General features: G+C 43.8%; 1 protein-coding gene across 2 annotated transcripts in view; it reads left to right on the top strand.

Annotated features, from left to right (window-relative positions):
* The first annotated feature begins 11,912 nt into the window (after positions 1-11,912).
* The window catches only part of KIT (KIT proto-oncogene, receptor tyrosine kinase), a 79,827-nt gene continuing 73,765 nt past the window's right edge, over positions 11,913-17,974 (top strand). Inside the window, exon 1 of one of the 2 annotated variants that reach the window (XM_081020478.1) lies at positions 11,913-12,206. In XM_081020478.1, coding sequence (XP_080876604.1) covers positions 12,143-12,206 — 64 coding nt within the window. In that variant the 5' untranslated portion in view covers positions 11,913-12,142. The remainder of the gene's footprint in view (positions 12,207-17,974) is intronic. The other variant, XM_081020479.1, reaches the window with a different exon arrangement.

Genomic DNA, 17,974 nt, shown 5'->3' with positions numbered 1-17,974 from the left:
CGGAAAAGGCACATTTGCGATGCACATTAGTACCTGATCTACTTTGGCAGTTCCTGCCTCCAACTGTTGCTCCAGGTCCAGGTCTACCTTCCATTGTAAACAAATCACATGTGATATCAGAGAAGAATACATCACGACACAAGAAGAACATTATATTATATACAACATGTTCCCAGTATGCACTTTGGTGACATGCCAGCACAAGGATTAATTGAAATCTTGTAGTAATAGTGTGCCTTTGTCTCCTCACTAAAAAACACAAATTATTCTCTTCACATCTGTGGGGGGCAGAAGAGGTTCCATGTAAGAGGTGCCACGTATGATTTGTAAGCCATGCCTCTTATTCGGAAATTAAGTCACACCACAAGACATAAGTTTTTGAATGAGTGTATTGATTACACCTTTGTCTCCAAACTAAACAACACACACAATTTTAATTTTTTTTTAAAGGTGAGGAACATTTGCTTCTGGTTGCATGCAGTATTCATCCCGACAAAAAACAAGTTAACTTTTCATTATCCAAACCATTTCCCCCCCTATCTAAATCGAAAGAGCAAAGGATTTCAAGCAACAGACACACACACAAAAAAAGGCAATTGTTTCATTTGAGCCAGAGCATATTTGCAATGCACGGCTCAGCCCTGAAAATGTGAAGTAATAATTTGTGCTCTTGTGCAGAATGCATCACACCCATGAGTAATCATCAGTCCATTGAGTGTGAGATTATGGAGAATGTCTTCCAAGGTCTGGAGAAGGATGTGGAGTTGGACAGGCATTGAGCCTAAACTTTTCATTGTATAAACTCGTCGACAAATTTACAAAAGAGCAAGTTTGTTGTGGTGATTGTTCTCGCCCAACTCAGTGTTATTATAGTCCAGCTTTGGGGTCTGTATATCAGAATCTCATGCAAACACTACATAGGTAGTGGCACTGGAGATATGTGATGCTTTGTGAGTATTATCTGAGCCTAGAACAAACTAGTTTAAGACCCATGAAACATAAGCTAACCGCACTCACATTGAGCTGCATGAAATGGAAATCCATCAACCTCACCATATATAAGGGTCTGGCGACATCTGTTTCAGTGTATCTGAAGAAGTGTGCATGCACACGAAAGCTCATACCAATAACAAACTTAGGTGGTCTCTAAGGTGCCACTGGAAGGATTTTTTTTATATTTTGTTCTCACTTAAGTGGCTTTGGGAACTACATTTCTCTTTTACTGGTTCAAAGCTGGAATATATAAAGATCATCTGTAAGGTATGTCCTCTCTGGGAGAACAGAATATGATGAATGGAAAGAGTATGAGATATATTAGAGTCTCAGACCTCCCCCCCCCCCCAATTTTCCCTATTTTTGATGGACAGACCCATATTTACAGAAGCCGTCCCATTTTCTGATTTGATCCCAGAATGTCCTGCTTTTCCTTAGGATATCCCTGTTTTCATCAGAGAAATGTTGGAAAGTATGGAGTAATGCAACCTGCGAGCCAAGGAGATAAGTATCCATACAACTTTTAGAAGACATCTGAAGACAGCCCTGTATAGGGAAGCTTTTTAATGTTTAATGTATTATTATACTTTTATATATTTTGGAAGCTGCCCAGAGTGGCTGGGGCAAGCCAGTCAGATGGGTGGGGTATAAGTGATGATGATGATAAATTAATTAATAGAATAGGATGTCCCTATTTTCATAAGAGAAATGTTGGAGGGTATGGAGTCTCCTCTGGCCAGAGGTCTGCTGTTATTTAAAAAATAAATAAAATGTCAGAACTGTATGATGATTCACCACTCTCACTGATATTTATTGGAAAGTTTAGTTAAAAGCTATTTTAAACTTGAAGCAACTTAGAGCAACAACTTAATGGCCGTTGCAGATCCTGCATCTCTTTTATAAATGACATCATAAAGCGGCTCTTTACAATATTTGTTGATGTTTTTGAGATGAAGGCTAAGATTCTAATGGGCAACAATGAGAAATTATTAAAGGTGTAGAAGTAATGAAAAGTTGCAGCCAAAATGTTTGTTAAAAACAACAGGGTAAAATTGGGGTTTTTTGCAAAATCTGTTTATTGTAACTGATAGCTGATCCCTCTGGAAGCAAGCTTGGATCCTACTGTATCGATTCACTTAACGGATCTGAGCATCCCCCAGGCCAGATTTTTTAAAAACAAACAAAATTGACAAAAATGTGGTCCTTAAATTGATCTCCCTTTTAGGCTTTCCAAAATGCATCAGTAGAAGAATCCGCTAATTAGATAATTTATGCCTAAACCTGCTTAATACCATTTTTTCCCCTGGGGCATGATTTACACGTCTCCAATTTCAGATGTGTGTTGTCTTATTTATTTATATGCAACTTAATCTTTAGCACATTTTCTGTAAGATTTAGAACACAATGCGTGCTCTTTTAATTTGGGTTATTGTTTCGGTGACATTTATATTTACTTCCTTGCTGTCTTACGCTGATCAGTTTAAAATGGCCTCCAGCAATTTGCTGTGTGTTTGTATGTGTTGCCATTCCTCTGTGTGCCTTTCCTTCCAAGAACTTATTTTTTGAAGGGTATTTCATGGAAATAACTCATCCCTAGAATGTTAAGCTTATATGTCCAATAATAACATTTGTACAGCATTTTCAAGTGTCCAGCACACTTGATATGTGTTATCTAGTTGTAGTTCTTACAACAACCCTGCAGGGCAGCAAGGAACCATAATTGTTCAATGTACAGTACAGTGGTACCTCGGGTTACATACGCTTCAGGTTACATACGCTTCAGGTTACAAACTCGGCTAACCCAGAAATAGTACCTCAGGTTAAGAACTTTGCTTCAGGATGAGAACAGAAATTGTGCTCTGGCGGTGTGGCGGCAGCAGGAGGCCCCATTAGCTAAAGTGGTGCTTCAGGTTAAGAACAGTTTCAGGTTAAGAACGGGCCTCCGGAACGAATTAAGTACTTAACCTGAGGTACCACTGTATATGGTGTTGCGTTTGATATTATAGTGACTGAAATGTTTGTTGCTGTTTAATGCTGATGTGGCCTGGAGGCAGTTGGAGGATGGATGGCAGCTAACAGATTGAGGTTGAATCCTGACAAGACAGAAGTATTGTTTTTGGGGGACAGAGGGCAGGCGGGTGTGGGGAATTCCCTGGTCCTGAATGGGGTAACTGTGCCCCTGAAGGATCAGGTACGCAGCCTGGGAGTCATTTTGGACTCACAGCTGTCCATGGAGGCGCAGGTTAATTATGTGTCCAGGGCAGCTGTCTACCAGCTCCACCTGGTACGCAGGCTAAGACCCTACCTGCCCGCAGACTGTCTCGCCAGAGTGGTGCATGCTCTAGTTATCTCCCGCTTGGACTACTGCAATGCGCTCTACATGGGGCTACCTTTGAAGGTGAGTCGGAAACTGCAATTAATCCGGAATCCAGAAACTGAGGCCAAGAGATGGTGGCTTGCTTAAGGCTGCCTAGTGACGTCATGGCAGTGTCAGGATTTGAATGGGGACTTCATGATTCAAAGTTTTCTCTCTCAGCCGGTATGCTACATCAGCTCTCATTCAGTTATGGGTTGTAAGTATGGGCGCCAAGCCTAACTTTTACAATCAATTTTCTCCCACAACAAGAAAAGACATTCTGGCTTGTGGCGACAGATCAGAAAAAACAAAACTCTTTGGTATTAAAGAACTCTCTATGTGACAATATGACTGAAATCTTCACAAGAGATCTAGATTTCCTCAGGCTGGTGGTGAAGGAAGAGAAGCCAACTCTGTTGACAAGCTCCTTCTTAGTCTTTCATTTCCTCAGTAGTCAGAATCACATGAACCCTCAAAAGGACTGGATCGGGGATGATTATGAAATCATTATTCATTGTAACGGCTTACAGAAGCACGAAGCAGGAAAGGCACTGAAGACTGAAAATTTAAAAAAAGGAAAATAGCATTTTCTCAGTGAATAAAAAAATGTCTACCACAGTGATCATAAGCAAATGAGCGATAATTCTCCTCTGTCTCCCAAATGCCTAATATTTACTTAGAATTAAAAATATATATATAAATACAGTCATATATTTATTTTGCTTGCAAAGAAATGCTGCCCTGGCAATGATATTATTATATTTTGATGGATAAAAACTGACCTGTGTCAAACACCGACAAGGAGAAATATGAAGCCCTGGTGGGTAGAAAGTTAAAAGAGCCCTTGGCTACTGGAGGAAACTCTTGAGAGTCCCATGGACTGCAAGAAGATCAAACCTATCCATTCTTAAGGAAATCAGCCGTGAGTGCTCACTAGAAGGACAGATCCTGAAGCTGAGGCTCCAATACTTGGCCACCTCGTGAGAAGAGAAGACTCTCTGGAAAAGACCCTGATGTTGGGAAAGATTGAGGGCACAAGGAGAAAGGGATGACAGAGGACGAGATGGTTGGACAGTGTTCTCGAAGTTACCAGCATGAGTTTGACCAAACTGTGGGAGGCAGTGGAAGACAGGAGTGCCTGGCATGCTCTGGTCCATGGGGTCACGAAGAGTTGGACATGACTAAACGACTAAACAACAACATTCCATAACTGCTCAGTTTGGTATTTACCAAAGAAAATTCAAATCAGACAAAGGAACATGTCCATTATAACAAAATTAAGAGAGCACAATTATGCAGGGTGGGGAAAACCACTGGGCTTTCTTAAAGAACCTAATTTCTTTAGACAGCTCAGATGGAAGAAAAAGGGAAATATCCAGTGTTGATGTCTTGTGAAAGCTCAGAGTGCTTTCAGAGCCCTTTCAAAGACTAAAGAAAAAGGCCACACCTGAAAGGACAGTAGGGTTTGTTTACCATTCCCAACAATTGTCAACAGCACCTCAGGGTTGATGGTATCAAGTAGCAGCTGCTGGGTCTTCTTATCTCTTCCCAGGGATCACAAGGCACAATAATGTCTGTGGAACATTACCTAAAACTCTGACATAGCAAGAGACAATGATGTTAGCATCCAAATTTGCATGGTACCTGAAAGTCTTTTGGAATGGATTTTGTAAGACCGGACTCTAGGTGTTGCTAGGATTGTTTAAAACACCTTAGCATGATTTTAAACTATTCAGAATCCAAGAAAAGTGGAGAGTCTTGTTCTGGTGTCAGAGTTTCACTCAGAACCTCACTCTCAGTTGAGTTGCTCTTTTTATTGTGGTTGTGGCTGTTATTATAGCACCATCATTGACAAGGAAGGAAGGAAGGACTGCCCCTACGTTATTGGGGAAGGAACAGGGAGAGTGTGACCTTGCTGGTCCTCTGTGACCTCTTAGCAACTTTTGACACTATTGACTATGGTGTCCTTATGGAGCAACTCAAAGGGATGGGACTTGGACATATTGTACTACAGTGGTTCTGCAGGGTCACTACCAGGAAGTAGTATGAGGATATTGTTGCCCAGCTTCATAGCTTCAGGGCTCTGGGGTGCCACAAATCTGGGGATTTGGATGTCCATGCAGCTCTGTCTGTACATTTCATCATAATCAGAAGAAGCTCTGGAGGCACCAAATTGGTATCTGGAAGCAGTGACCAACTGGATGGGGGACAATACACTGAAGCTGAATCCTGATAAGATGGAAGTGTTGTGGATGGGTGACTGGGATTAGGTGTATGGCCTGTTCTGGTGGGGGTTGGGGAGAGTTGCACTCCCCGTGAAGGAACAGGTTCAAAACCTGGGAGTATTCCTCAGTTCCAGTTTGTCACTAGAGTCTCAATTGGTTTCTATGACTAGGGACACTTCTGCCCAGCTTAGGCAGATTCACCAGCTATTACTGTTTCTGGACGAGGATAGCTTGTCCTCAGTTGTCCATTTGGACTCCTGTGATGTGCTGTCTGTGAGGCCGTCTTTGAAGATGGTCCGGAAGCTGCAGCTAGTGCAGAATGTCCTTGCTAGGCTGGTAAGTGAGACAGCCCTATGGGACCATTTGTGACCACTCCTTTAAGCACCACACTGCCTGCTGGTGAGGTACAGTGTTACCTCGGGTTAAGAACTTAATTCGTTCTGGAGGTCTGTTCTTAACCTGAGGTACCACTTTAGCTAATGGGGCCTCCCACTGCCGCCGCCGCCCAATTTCTGTTCTCATCCTGAAGCAAAGTTCTTAACCTGAGGTAATATTTCTGGGTTAGCGGAGTCTGTAACCTGAAGCGTCTGTAACCCGAGGTACCACTGTACTTGGTCCTATTCAATGTGTTAGCCATAGTATAAAAAGTCCAAAATTACTTGGGACCCAACCCCCTACAATGAAGGAATCTCTTGCCCAACGTGGGGCTCAAACCCATGACCCTGAGTTTAAGAGTCTCATGCTCTTCCAACTGAGCTAAAGCTAATAATCTTCAGGTGAGGTCTTGTTGGTGGTTCTGCCACTGGGGACTCCCCAGTTGGTGTTGACCTGTGACAAGGCCTTCTCAGAGGCAGTTCTCCATTGGTGGAACGCCCTCTCTGATGAGGTGGAGTTGTCCCCCTTATTATTGACTTCTGGGAGGAATTTAATAATATTCCTCTTTATCCAGGCATTTATCGGCTATTTAAAAAAAACCACACTTTTGCTCAAAGTAGACCCATTGAATTTAGTGAACCTAACTTAGTCTTGTTCATGACTTTCAATAGGTCTAAATTTGAGTAAGAATACCACCCACAATTCCCGGTGACTGTGAAATCATTGGATGAGAGAATGTGACGGTTTTAAACTGTTTTAGAATGTGTTTAATGATATTTTTATTTATATGTTTGCTGCCCCACCCTCTTTTGGGAAGAAGGGCAGGATATAAGTGTAATAATAATAATAATAATAATAATAATGGCTTGAAAGCTAATATTTGTCAGTGGGAAGAGAATAGGTGGATTTGAGGGGAGGTGAGTGTATCATGGGATGTTTGTCCTCCTTGCCTCGAAAAAGATGTCTCACTTCTTCCTCCTTACCACTGAGTAGGGTAACTTAGTCAGCTCAGCCCATCAACAAACTCGTAGAATGAGTCCTCATAAAATCTAAAGATTGTTGATATGTCTTCTTGTATGCTGCTTTAAAATTCCATTGGGGAATATAGTATATATGAAATACACAAGCTGAACATTTAATAACTCCACAGTCAGGAAATTAAAAAAGTAATGGTTCCCACTGCTGATCCATTGCTGCTGCACACCTGATATTTACAAGCGCATAAAATATGAAAATAGATTTAGCAGTTGCTGAAGGAAGTATACTTCTGAATTTCCTGAGAGTTGCGCGCTTCTAGTCTCAGGCATAACTTTGCAGTAACTGATTTTTCAGAATGGCATCTTACCATTCTGCAATGTATTCGGTTACATAATCACACAAAATGTTGTTTTATTTTTAAAGGAGAGAAAAATCCACTGCTGCCCGGTTTGATTGGACACAGGAATTAGAGACACACTTATTGAAAAGAAGTGCTTTTAAGCTGCTGCTCAAGATAGTTTAAAATGCCATGCAACATGGATGTCACGCTGCAAAAATAGTTATCTACTCTGAACCCTGAAATCATTAGCTTGAACTGCAAATCATTATAGCTAATTAACAAAACCAAACAACGTTAAAATAAGTGAGCCATTTTGATATATGCAATAAGCGACTCTTTGATTACGAAGGCATCCTGTAACATTCTGGCTCCTTCTAGCACACCAGAGTCTTGTCGTGGAACAGTTGCATCTCCATCCAAAATGGATGTGATCATTACCCCAGACTTTTTCATTAGATTACTGTATAGAATACGAATTATAGAATGCAAAATTTACCCAGAGTCAGTGACTTTTGAAAGCTAGACATCCATAATCCCAGACCAATTTTGTTACGGAATATATAAGCTGGAGTTGTCAACCAACTACTATTCTACTTATCTGATCTGACCAATGAAACTGTGTTTTGCAGTGGTGTAGAGGCATACTATATTTTGAAGGACAAGAGCAACAGCAACTGTTAGCAGCCTTGGGTATCTCAGAGATGCAAAAATGGTGGGGTAGAAATATTTTAAATAAGTAAGAGTAACAGAATCCTACATAAACCACAGAGCCTAGGGCTTGCCGATGAGAAGGTCGGCGGTTTGAATCCCCGTGACGGGGTGAGCTCCCGTTGCTTGGTCCCTGCTCCTGCCCACCTAGCAGTTCGAAAGCACATCAAAGTGCAAGTAGATAAATAGGTACCGTTCTGGCGGGAAGGTAAACGGCGTTTGCGTGCGCTGCTCTGGTTCGCCAGAAGCGGCTTAGTCATGCTGGCCACATGACCCGGAAGCTGTACGCCAGCTCCCTCGGCCAATAAAGCGAGATGAGCGCCGCAACCCCAGAGTCGTCTGCAACTGGACTTAACGGTCAGGGGTCCCTTTACATTTACCTTTAGGCTCATATTGTGAGTTGTACCTCATTTTAGAGCTCTGCAGAAGAATCCCCTCAGGAGGGACTCTAAGAAAGAATGAGTCTCACACCCAGCTCTCACAGGCCTGAGCTGCACAACCAAGCAAGTTTCGGTGCCCTCCCCACCACTCACCTTTCTGGTTATAGTACTTTATTTTGATGTTTTCCCTGTACACAATGGAAAAAAACTTAAGGAAAGAGATCTTACAACCTGATATCATACCCTCCAACATTCCTCTGGTGAAAATAGGGACATTTCTCATACCCCACAACTGACCCTCCTTCACACACACACACACACACACACACACACACCATTTTTGGCCCCCTACCCAGAGCATTTCCACTACCACAAACCAACGGGACACACACACACACACACACACACACACACCCTCCACCATCCTGAAAACACCCCTTAATCTCAATTTTATTCTTTGGTAGATTTACAAAAAGAAAAGCACACACTAATAAATACATTTTAGAAAGGGACAAGGTTAGATGTGGGCACGCAAAGCATTAAAAAACAACAACACCTCTGGTCCTCTCCCCCTTTCTTCTTGCCCAAGTCAGGCCTGCGCTCTGCCTGTCCCTCAGACCCATAAGCTGCCCAAGGGAGGAGGCTGGCAGCGGAGGAGAGGCAACCGAGAGGCAACAGGATGCTTCAGTGCAGCTGCCACTGCTGCCGCTGCTGCCGCCGCCGTCACTCAGAACAAGAACTGACTCATCCTCTTCCCCAAGCTCGGTGGTGGTGGTACTGGCGGGGGAAATAGGGACATTCCGGGAATCAAATCAGAAGCCAGGACGTGTCTGTTTCCAGTTGCGCTTTCCGCATCAATGAATTCCTTAAGGCCTGGAAATCTCATTGGTCATGCGTGCCTTCCATAAAATAAAATAAAAATCTGCAGTCCTTTAAACCAGGCATGTTACAACTCACAGGAGGGCCACCAGCCATATATTGACCTATAAGGGATTGACAACCCCACCCTTTTCCTTTGCATTCCCAAGCAGGCAAGAAAAGGAGGTTTGTTGATTTCCCCCACTCTACATTTTTTTGCTTGGTTGGTCATAAGTGGTGCTGGCCTGCTCTAAAGAACCAAAATCACCAAAACACCATGTTTTGCATGGTGGTTTGTGCGTGTTGTTTCTTGTTTTGCATCTGACTTGAATTTGCAAAATAGAATTAAGTGAAATGCGTTTGTTAAAAACTTACAAAATGAATAGATCTGTGAGGAGATATTTGTGTCATCGTGATGTGTGTACCACAGGCAACTGGACTCATGGAGGAACTTTGAATGATTTCCTTATTTCTGAAGAGATTAAGTCATATCCATTCTGCAGAATCTAGGACAAATAACCACAAAATGTGGGCTAGTCATGACATTTATTATTATTTTTTTGTAATTTTTTAATCCCCCTCTTCTTCTCCTCCTCTTAAAAAAAAAAAGTATGATGAGATTGACCCTAATGTGAAATGAGTTTTGAAGTACTCTATCTGATGTAAATATATCAATATTTTACTTTGCAAAGAAGGATGGATCCACCAGACAAAAGAGAGTCCCTGTCAAAAAATGAAAACAAGCAAAGAAATGGCGAGACAGACAGTTTCTACATACACGGCAAATCTTTCATCTGACGCTGCCAGACTATGTGGGATAAGGCTGTTAACCTTTGAAAAAAGATTTGCAGTTTGGGACAGCAACAAAACTAACATCTCACCACTGGCAATTTCTTTCAAGTATCTGATGGCCTTGAAGAGGGAGGAAGAGAAATTCTCTTTTATCCTGATAGTGGCTGCATTGTTATGAACAGCAATATGTCTTTCTCTCAATCTTTGTATGGATTTTTTCTGGCAAGTTGTTTTGAATTCTTCCATCAGTAAGCAATGTGCTACCTTTGGAATATTATACTATGAATGAAGATAGGACTTTTGTATACATCTTTGCTCTCTCATTGTTGATACAGCCTTTCGAGACCCATCTACTCCTACCAATTCATAAAACTGAGAGCTATGGTGTGTACGTTAATACCTGCCTCCCCATATTTTAGGCCCCATGGAATTATTTATCAGGGCCACCAATATCTCTAATAAAGCCAGAAGGCCCTCGGCGCTGGATCTCAGTGTCCGGGCTGAACGATGGGGGTGGAGACACTCCTTCAGGTATACAGGACCAAGGCCGTTTAGGGCTTTAAAGGTCAGCACCAACACTTTTAATTGTGCTCGGAAACGTACTGGGAGCCAATGCAGATCTCTCAGGACCGGTGTTATGTGGTCCCGGCGGCCACTCCCAGTCACCAGTCTAGCTGCTGCATTCTGGATTAATTGCAATTTCCGGGTCACCTTCAAAGGTAGCCCCGCGTAGAGCACATTGCAGTAGTCTAAGCGGGAGATAACTAGAGCATGCACTACTCTGGCAAGACAGTCCGCAGGCAGGTAGGGTCTCAGCCTGCGTACCGTAAGTTTCTGCTTCCATTTTAGCTTAATCACAGTTTAGTGTTACATCCTAACTTTCAAATTATGGTTAATCGTAACTACGGTTTGTTGAAAGGAGCTGTTTTCTTAAGCTATGGAAGGCCTCCGCTTCTCCACTTGGAAGGACACACGTTCCCCATGCCTGCTTTTCTTGTTTGCTGCTTCTTTGGAAACGATTGGAGCAATAGTAAGAACGAGCACAAGCCAAAGAGCATAAATTGGGTCTGAATCTAAGCAGAACTGGAATGTGGTGCAGTGGTGTGAGAACAGTTAACCGTGAGCCGGATTCACAAGGTTACTCACATTAATTTCCTAAGGTGGAACAATCTAAACCTCACTTCGAAGCTGTCACACACAAACGTCTTCATATCATATCACATACCAAACTCTGCATCCATTCCCTCATTTTGCCCTGATATGCCTATTTGGTGCATGTGTGAATTGGCTATTCGTCAGTAAAAATATTAGAATAGCAATGGTTCATAATGCACATGATTTAGCCTAACTCAAGCCCTTTTGATGTCCACTGATTTCAGCCCTTCCATTGCAATTAATGCAACATAAACATGCTTAACTTGGGGCAAAGCAAGACCTTTTCCCCTCTGGTGTTGCATAACCTCATGTGTTCAGCACACCTGGGTGCTAAACAACAGAAGAGGGCTCATATTTTGGCACAATATATCTCATAAAGAACAGGTGACTCCATAACAGCAACTGTTATAAATAAATGTTTTCTTTGTAGAGTTTTGAAGGGAAGTCATGGTGGCTTTCATTGTTGGAGAGCTACTTCTGCACTGTCTCTTCCCCTTTCCATAAAACAATTACAGTACTACCTTCTTAATTAACACCTCTCCCTTGGAGTGTCTGGGAGACTTGGAGGGGCGAGAGTGGTTTATTTATTTATTTTTTTCAACTGAAAAGGGAAAGGATTCCTCTGTGTACATTAGAACGCTTCCAGGAAAAAAAAAGAGAAACAATTTGCTAGGTCTGATAGGCTCCCTTCAGCCCTCAACATTGCAAGTCCCCCCCCTCCCTACCCCGCGCCAGCCCCTGGAGTTTGTCGCGGGAATATTGTCTGTCGGAGCCAGTGGGCTGCTGGAGAGAGAGAGAGAGAGAGAGAGACAGAGGCGTGGCCGCAGGAGGCGAGAGGCAGTGCGAGTCGGGCTCCCCGCGCAGAGCTGGCTTTGCTCGCGTCTCTCTCTGTGTGTCTTTACGCGCGCAGGGGACCCTTCTTCCGAAAGGTCAGCCTGGAGAGCCTCTGCGCTTGGAGGATCGGACGCCGGGCAACGGCACCATGGAAGGCTCCCCAGCTTTCTGGGCGGTCGCTTTGCTGGCTCTTCTTCTGGGCGAATCAACAGGTGGGAAGCGAGCGGGTCGGATCCCTTCTGAAACGGCGGCGTTCCGGGAAGCCACCGGCGGCACCTGGCGCGCTGAGGACGGTTGCGCACGGCAGCCGAACGAGGGGCGCGCGCGGAGAGGCACAAACGGTGCCCGGGTGGGAGGCGCGTCCTTAGGTTTCGCGCCTCTCCCTCGAGATCCGTGCCGGGGATCTGGGGATCGAGGAGCACAGAATATGCACACGCCTGAGGGTCAGGCGGAGAGTGGGGAAATTGGGGGCGTGGGGGGCAGAAGGGATTGTTTGGCAACCAGCTTGGGTGGCTTCACGAGTTTGGGCGGAACAGCGCGGCTTCTTTTTTCCCACAGGAAGGGCAGTTGGAGCTCGAGGTCAGCTTCACCCGCTTCCCGTTGGGAAGGGATCTCGAACCCGGTTTAAGTTGTAGGCGGCCAGTGGGTCAGTGTTTGCAGTCATGCCAATCACGGGATGCGCCTTCTCTTAGGCTCCAGCGCTCCGATCCGCAGGCGCGTTAAGCGTCAGGAAAGGCGCTGCAGGTTTATTTTGCAAGCCGCGATACTTAAATGCGCAACTTTAAAGTTATGGTATTTTGAGGGGTGGGGATAGTAACAAAACAAAACAAAACACAGCGTTTCATTGATTGCGAAGGAGCTTTTCCAAATGACGTGTTTTAGTAGGATTCAAATGACCGCCCCAGTGTATCGCATCAGTGAGTCCTGTCCTAAATTCTCTGGAGAAACAGGGGTCTTCTGCAAGGAGCACTCCCGTCCTAGAGGGGAAATCAAGTTATGTGGCAAAATCAAGGGGACAACGCAGTCACATCCCTTGCACCTTAGAGCAGAAGCAAGCCCATAGGACTTGGAATCATGCCAGTTTGTCCCATTGATTTCAGTGGGTCTACTCGGAGCATAACTACCCTTTATAGAAAAATGTTGCTTTGAAAATGCAGGGTGTTTTATTATTATTATTATTGCATAAAAAGCAAGTTGTAATTTCTACAAATCTTTTGATATTGAGAAATAATTTTTGTCATGTTAGGTTAATAGAGCGGACCTACCCACGAGTACTTGCAATAGTTTGTGTTGATTCCCCGTACCACTTGGTTATGTAGCCATTGCTGAAGAATCTTGCTCATCCCAACTCCCAAGCCATGTCTCGGCAGGTCATACGTATCCACTATCACACACAAGATTTGTCTTGGCATTGCCACTGCTGTTTTTTTTTAGTGTCAGACAACACGTGCTGAGAGCGGAACCTGCATATGGCATATAAAATGACCGGTTTCGTTGGGGAGCCAACATACTGAGTCTTAAAGTGGCAACTGCTGCCACGTTGTTTGCCGGATCATTCCTTTTCCCCATCCTCATAAGGTGATTTTGTCAGGTGATTCCCACCCTCTGCTGGCACCTGTCAGCGAGAGCCATTTGGTACATAGAAAGGACATAATATATAGTGAACATGCGTTTTTCAGCCTGCTACCGGTGGACGTACCTGTTGCTGGTAGGTGCATGTCAGAAGCCACTCAAAGAGCCTTAATTGTATTTGTACAGCAGTGAAACCTAAGCAGAAATGTGTTGTTAAACCTTGCCACTAATTCCTACCCGAAACTCAGTGCAGCTGAAATCTGTGAATGAAATCAACTTAGATGTCCGGATGGCTCTGGACATCCACAGAGCAAAGGTCCATGGATTGCCACATGCATGGTGTATTATTCTGTTATACAAACTGTGTGAAGTGCCTATCTCACATGTAAAGAAACAACCCTTCATTCACTTTGCAGACCTTCTATTGTGATCTTTTAGGAATGTTATTTACTGGAAATACGGAACATTGAAATGTGTTTTGGAGCAGGACATTAGTCAACAACAACAAAAAGGAGTGCTGAGATACTTTTGGGGGAAGAGGGCATTTCCGTATAGAGTAGTGACAGATAGAAAGCTTGTCTAGGATTAGTAAGGATCTGGGTTAGGAACACCATACAGAAGTCACAGTATTCCCTGGATATAATTGTAGAGGCATAATAGAGTGGTTGACCGTGCTGGTTGCACAGGAATAACTGCTTAAATGTTCTCAACTTGCTCTATGTTGGCTGCAGCTATGGACTTCCAACATGTTGGTTTTGTTGCTCTTAAAATACCTTTTTAACTCCCCCCCCCCCTTTTAATACCATTTCACGAGGAGTCTGAGCTGCATCCTGCACAGGTGCAATATTAGAATTTGCCACTAAGAGGAGACTCCAGCAACCGTATACAGTTCTCACTCCTGAATGCCTGCAAAACTGCCTATGCGAACAACTTTTGAAACTTCTGTATCTTATTTTTTGTAAGCAAGTTGATGGGTTTTTCCGTATCGTGTCTGTCATGGGGGAGCGAGTGTTTTTGAGGCTAACTTATCTCCTAATCAGTACAGCGTGCCTTTGCGGTTGAAATGAACGTTGCAAAGCGTACAGCGGTGAAATAATGCACGAGATTGAGGGCTGTGTCCAGCACTTTTCTAGTGAAGGAGAAACCAAAGCTGTTTATATCTGTTCTTGGTTAATGTAAATGGGTTTGTTGGGTCTACATTTGCCTGTGCAACAGAGACGTTGATGGTTATGTGGCCTAACCCAGCACACCTAATTCAGGGTTTCCCCAATGGCTAATTAAGGAGCCCAGCAATGTAATTTCGTTCCTTTGGTCCCAGTTGCAGTTCTGCGTTGACCTTGTCACAAATCCCTCTGCTCTGTTCTGTCAGTTTGTTGATATACTTGCATGGAGCCATCTAGGTAAAACATGGTTTGCATTGCAGTTTTAAAACCATTAACTTGGAGGTATAAGAACCAGCTCGCATGGCACCTTTGGTAACCTCAGATCCTTACGTGATTTGAAAACAGCTGCAGCTGCACCTGTTTCTTATTAGGTGTACCTGGTGACCAGCTGCAGCTTTTGGCAGCAAAAGACACCTGCCCAGTCTTTACCAAGCCACCTGTCTTTTGCCAGTGGACTCCCATAAACGTGCACTTGGCTATTTGATGTAGCGTTGACTGTGAGCACAAACAGCTGTTTACGAAGCAGAATCTTAATAGCTTGATCCCAAGAGCAACTGCACACAGCAGGAGTAACGCAAATTGCTGCACAAGCCCAGCATTGTATTTACATTATTGTTGTTTACCACCTTGAGCGCCATTGGTGAAACAATGGGAGACAGCGTAAATAAATAAATGAGCACACACACCACAATTTGTGCCGCAGAAGTGTTGGCAATGCTACGCTGGCAAAAGCTGCCGCTGTCTTTCAAGAGCTTTGCACTTGACTCAGTCTATGGCTTTTAACCATGATATCTTAACAGTGTGAAGAGGCTGTCTGGTTAGCCCCACATCCTAGATATCTGTACACGTATTGGCCATATCCACAGCTGGCATTTGATTGGCATCAATGTGAAAGGAGGCATGCCTGTATGGAGATGTCTTTGTAAAGCTGTCCCCACCAGGAGGAGAACTCTAGGCCATCTGAGATCGTATCGCCATGTGCATGGACCCCCCATTCAAACTGGCACCAATCATGCATCTTGGTCTAGCTGCCATTTTCTCAGAAGAACCTCTATGTATTCTGTATACCTGAGTACAGGGCTGAGTACACTGAAGAGGGCTCATGTTTTTGTGCAATACATCTTGTGAGTACCAGATTATGTGAACTGCCCAATGGCAATAAGCAAATAAATAGCCAGGAATTGGACCTAGTGGTTGGTGGTCGTGGAATCTAGAAGTAGGAGAGGGAATGGGCTTATCTGTCTGATATCCTGAAGGTCTTTGGACACTGCACATTCAGCTATGTTTGTTAGTGATTGCAGTAAGAGGGCTGTGGAGTTTAGCTATTGTGGCTAATAGCCATTGATAAACTGCTTAGTGTCTGCTGTATTGTTGCAAAATGCTATAATTGAATTGCAATTGGCAGGTGGTATGGGGAGAACAGATTCTGATCTTTCAGAGGATGGTGTGGCAGCAACAGCTGCGTAATTAGAATCAAGACAAAGCCAGGGACACAAATTGGAGGAAGTTGAAACAATACTTTACCCCTGTTGAAATCATTGGCTTAAATTCACACACTTTAGCATCTATGTGTCATTTATTTCTATTGAACTTAGCACTATTCATTAAGGGTAGCCCTCCTGATGCATGACTTAGAAATGGTGACTTTTGTGGTCCACAAAATCTGATGGGGACCACTTTGGCTACTGATGAACTTTAGAATTGAACTTTAGGTGAACTTTAGGCTTTTATAATAGTCGGATTGAGCAAAACTACTTGGAAACAACCACTTAAAGATGCAGAGGTAGATGCTTTGTTTCAGGCTGATCTCAAGTTGTGCCATGTGAACATAGAAAAGTCTTAATACTAGATCAGGTTGCACACTAATACCTGAGGTTGTACGTGTCTGGTACTGAAATATGTGAGGTATGTTAGTGACACCTTTACTCTTCTGCCCTGGCAAAGGACATGTCGCAGAAGAAGGTGTGGTTTGTTGTGAGCAAAGTTGATGGAATCCATCCAATAGAGTGATCCAGGGATTTATGTTAACGTGCACAAAAAGAAAGACAGAATTGCTGGCATTCTTAACCCAGGAACAGGGAGCGATTGGTCCTGATTCCTTGCCTGAAACATTGCTTAGAATCACTGTTATCAGCTGGGTACTTCTTAAGAAGGCAGCAGTACATCTCTGAGAAGCTGTAACCTTAAGCTTGCATCATTGTGTTCAGCTTACCTGGAGCAAGTAGCAGCTATCCCTTGACAGGAATACAGGTGGCAAACTGCTGCAGCTAATACAGCACATTCTGTCCCCGCAATCACATGGGTAGGCGGCATAGTGCAGCAACATATTGTGCAAGTCTTGGCCCGGTTCACATGTTTACAGACCAGTACTATATATTTCTTGGTTGGAAGAGTGGGTCGCAGTCTCCATGTACAACACATGTAGCTGTGTGTGTTCGTGTGTGAAAGAGAAATCACACAAATTGGATTTCTGTGCACATAGCCTTCCATTTGGAATATCCACTTCACACTGTGTGTGGGTATTCACTGCTGTGGAGAGGAAGGGTATGTATCTGTGGCTGTGCCATTCACATCTGCAGATTGCTGCACAGTCTTCCCAAAATGTGAGCCAGGCCTATGGCAGTACTGTGTGTGTCTCTCTGTGTAAGAGGGTCACTAAACAGCAGGTTTTTAAGTTGACATGAGCTAGAAGCTGATCTACTTAAATCCGTCATCTCAGCAGTGCTGTCCCATTAACACAGAGAAACAGTGAGCTGGAGTTCTCCTTCCACGTTCTGCCCCCTGGGACCTACCAGCCAGCCCACTAAGGGGTGAATCAGAGCTGCCTCTCTGTCATGGTGGTGACGACAAGAAGGAGGAGGATAAAAAGCAGAAGCAGGCAAATGGAGCTAAACCAGGCAGACCACCCCCTAAACAAATACAAACCCTGCTGTAAGCTTGCTCTTTCCACCAATTGACCTCCATATTAATAGTGAAAGCCACATCCATTTTTAATGCATTTCTGAACATTCTGCCTCAAAACATGGTCTCCATTATTGACATCAATGGTTTAACTATTGCAAAGATTAAATACTAGGCCAGAGATAAGGCAACTGAGCTTTTCTTGGTTTTCCCCCCACACATGTGATGGGTGCCTCATGATTTCTGTTGGATCCCGATAGAATGTCTTTTTCTCTTCAGGAAAAATCTGGGAAAACAGGGTTGGCCTTACAGCTTTTTTGGAAGGTCAACACACCTCTTTAAGC

Source organism: Podarcis pityusensis, assembly GCF_964106645.2.
Source record: "Podarcis pityusensis genome assembly, chromosome: 9".
NCBI lineage: Eukaryota > Metazoa > Chordata > Lepidosauria > Squamata > Lacertidae > Podarcis > Podarcis pityusensis.
The sequence above is the reverse complement of the archived record's forward strand: the minus strand, read 5'-3'. Positions and strand labels throughout refer to the sequence as shown.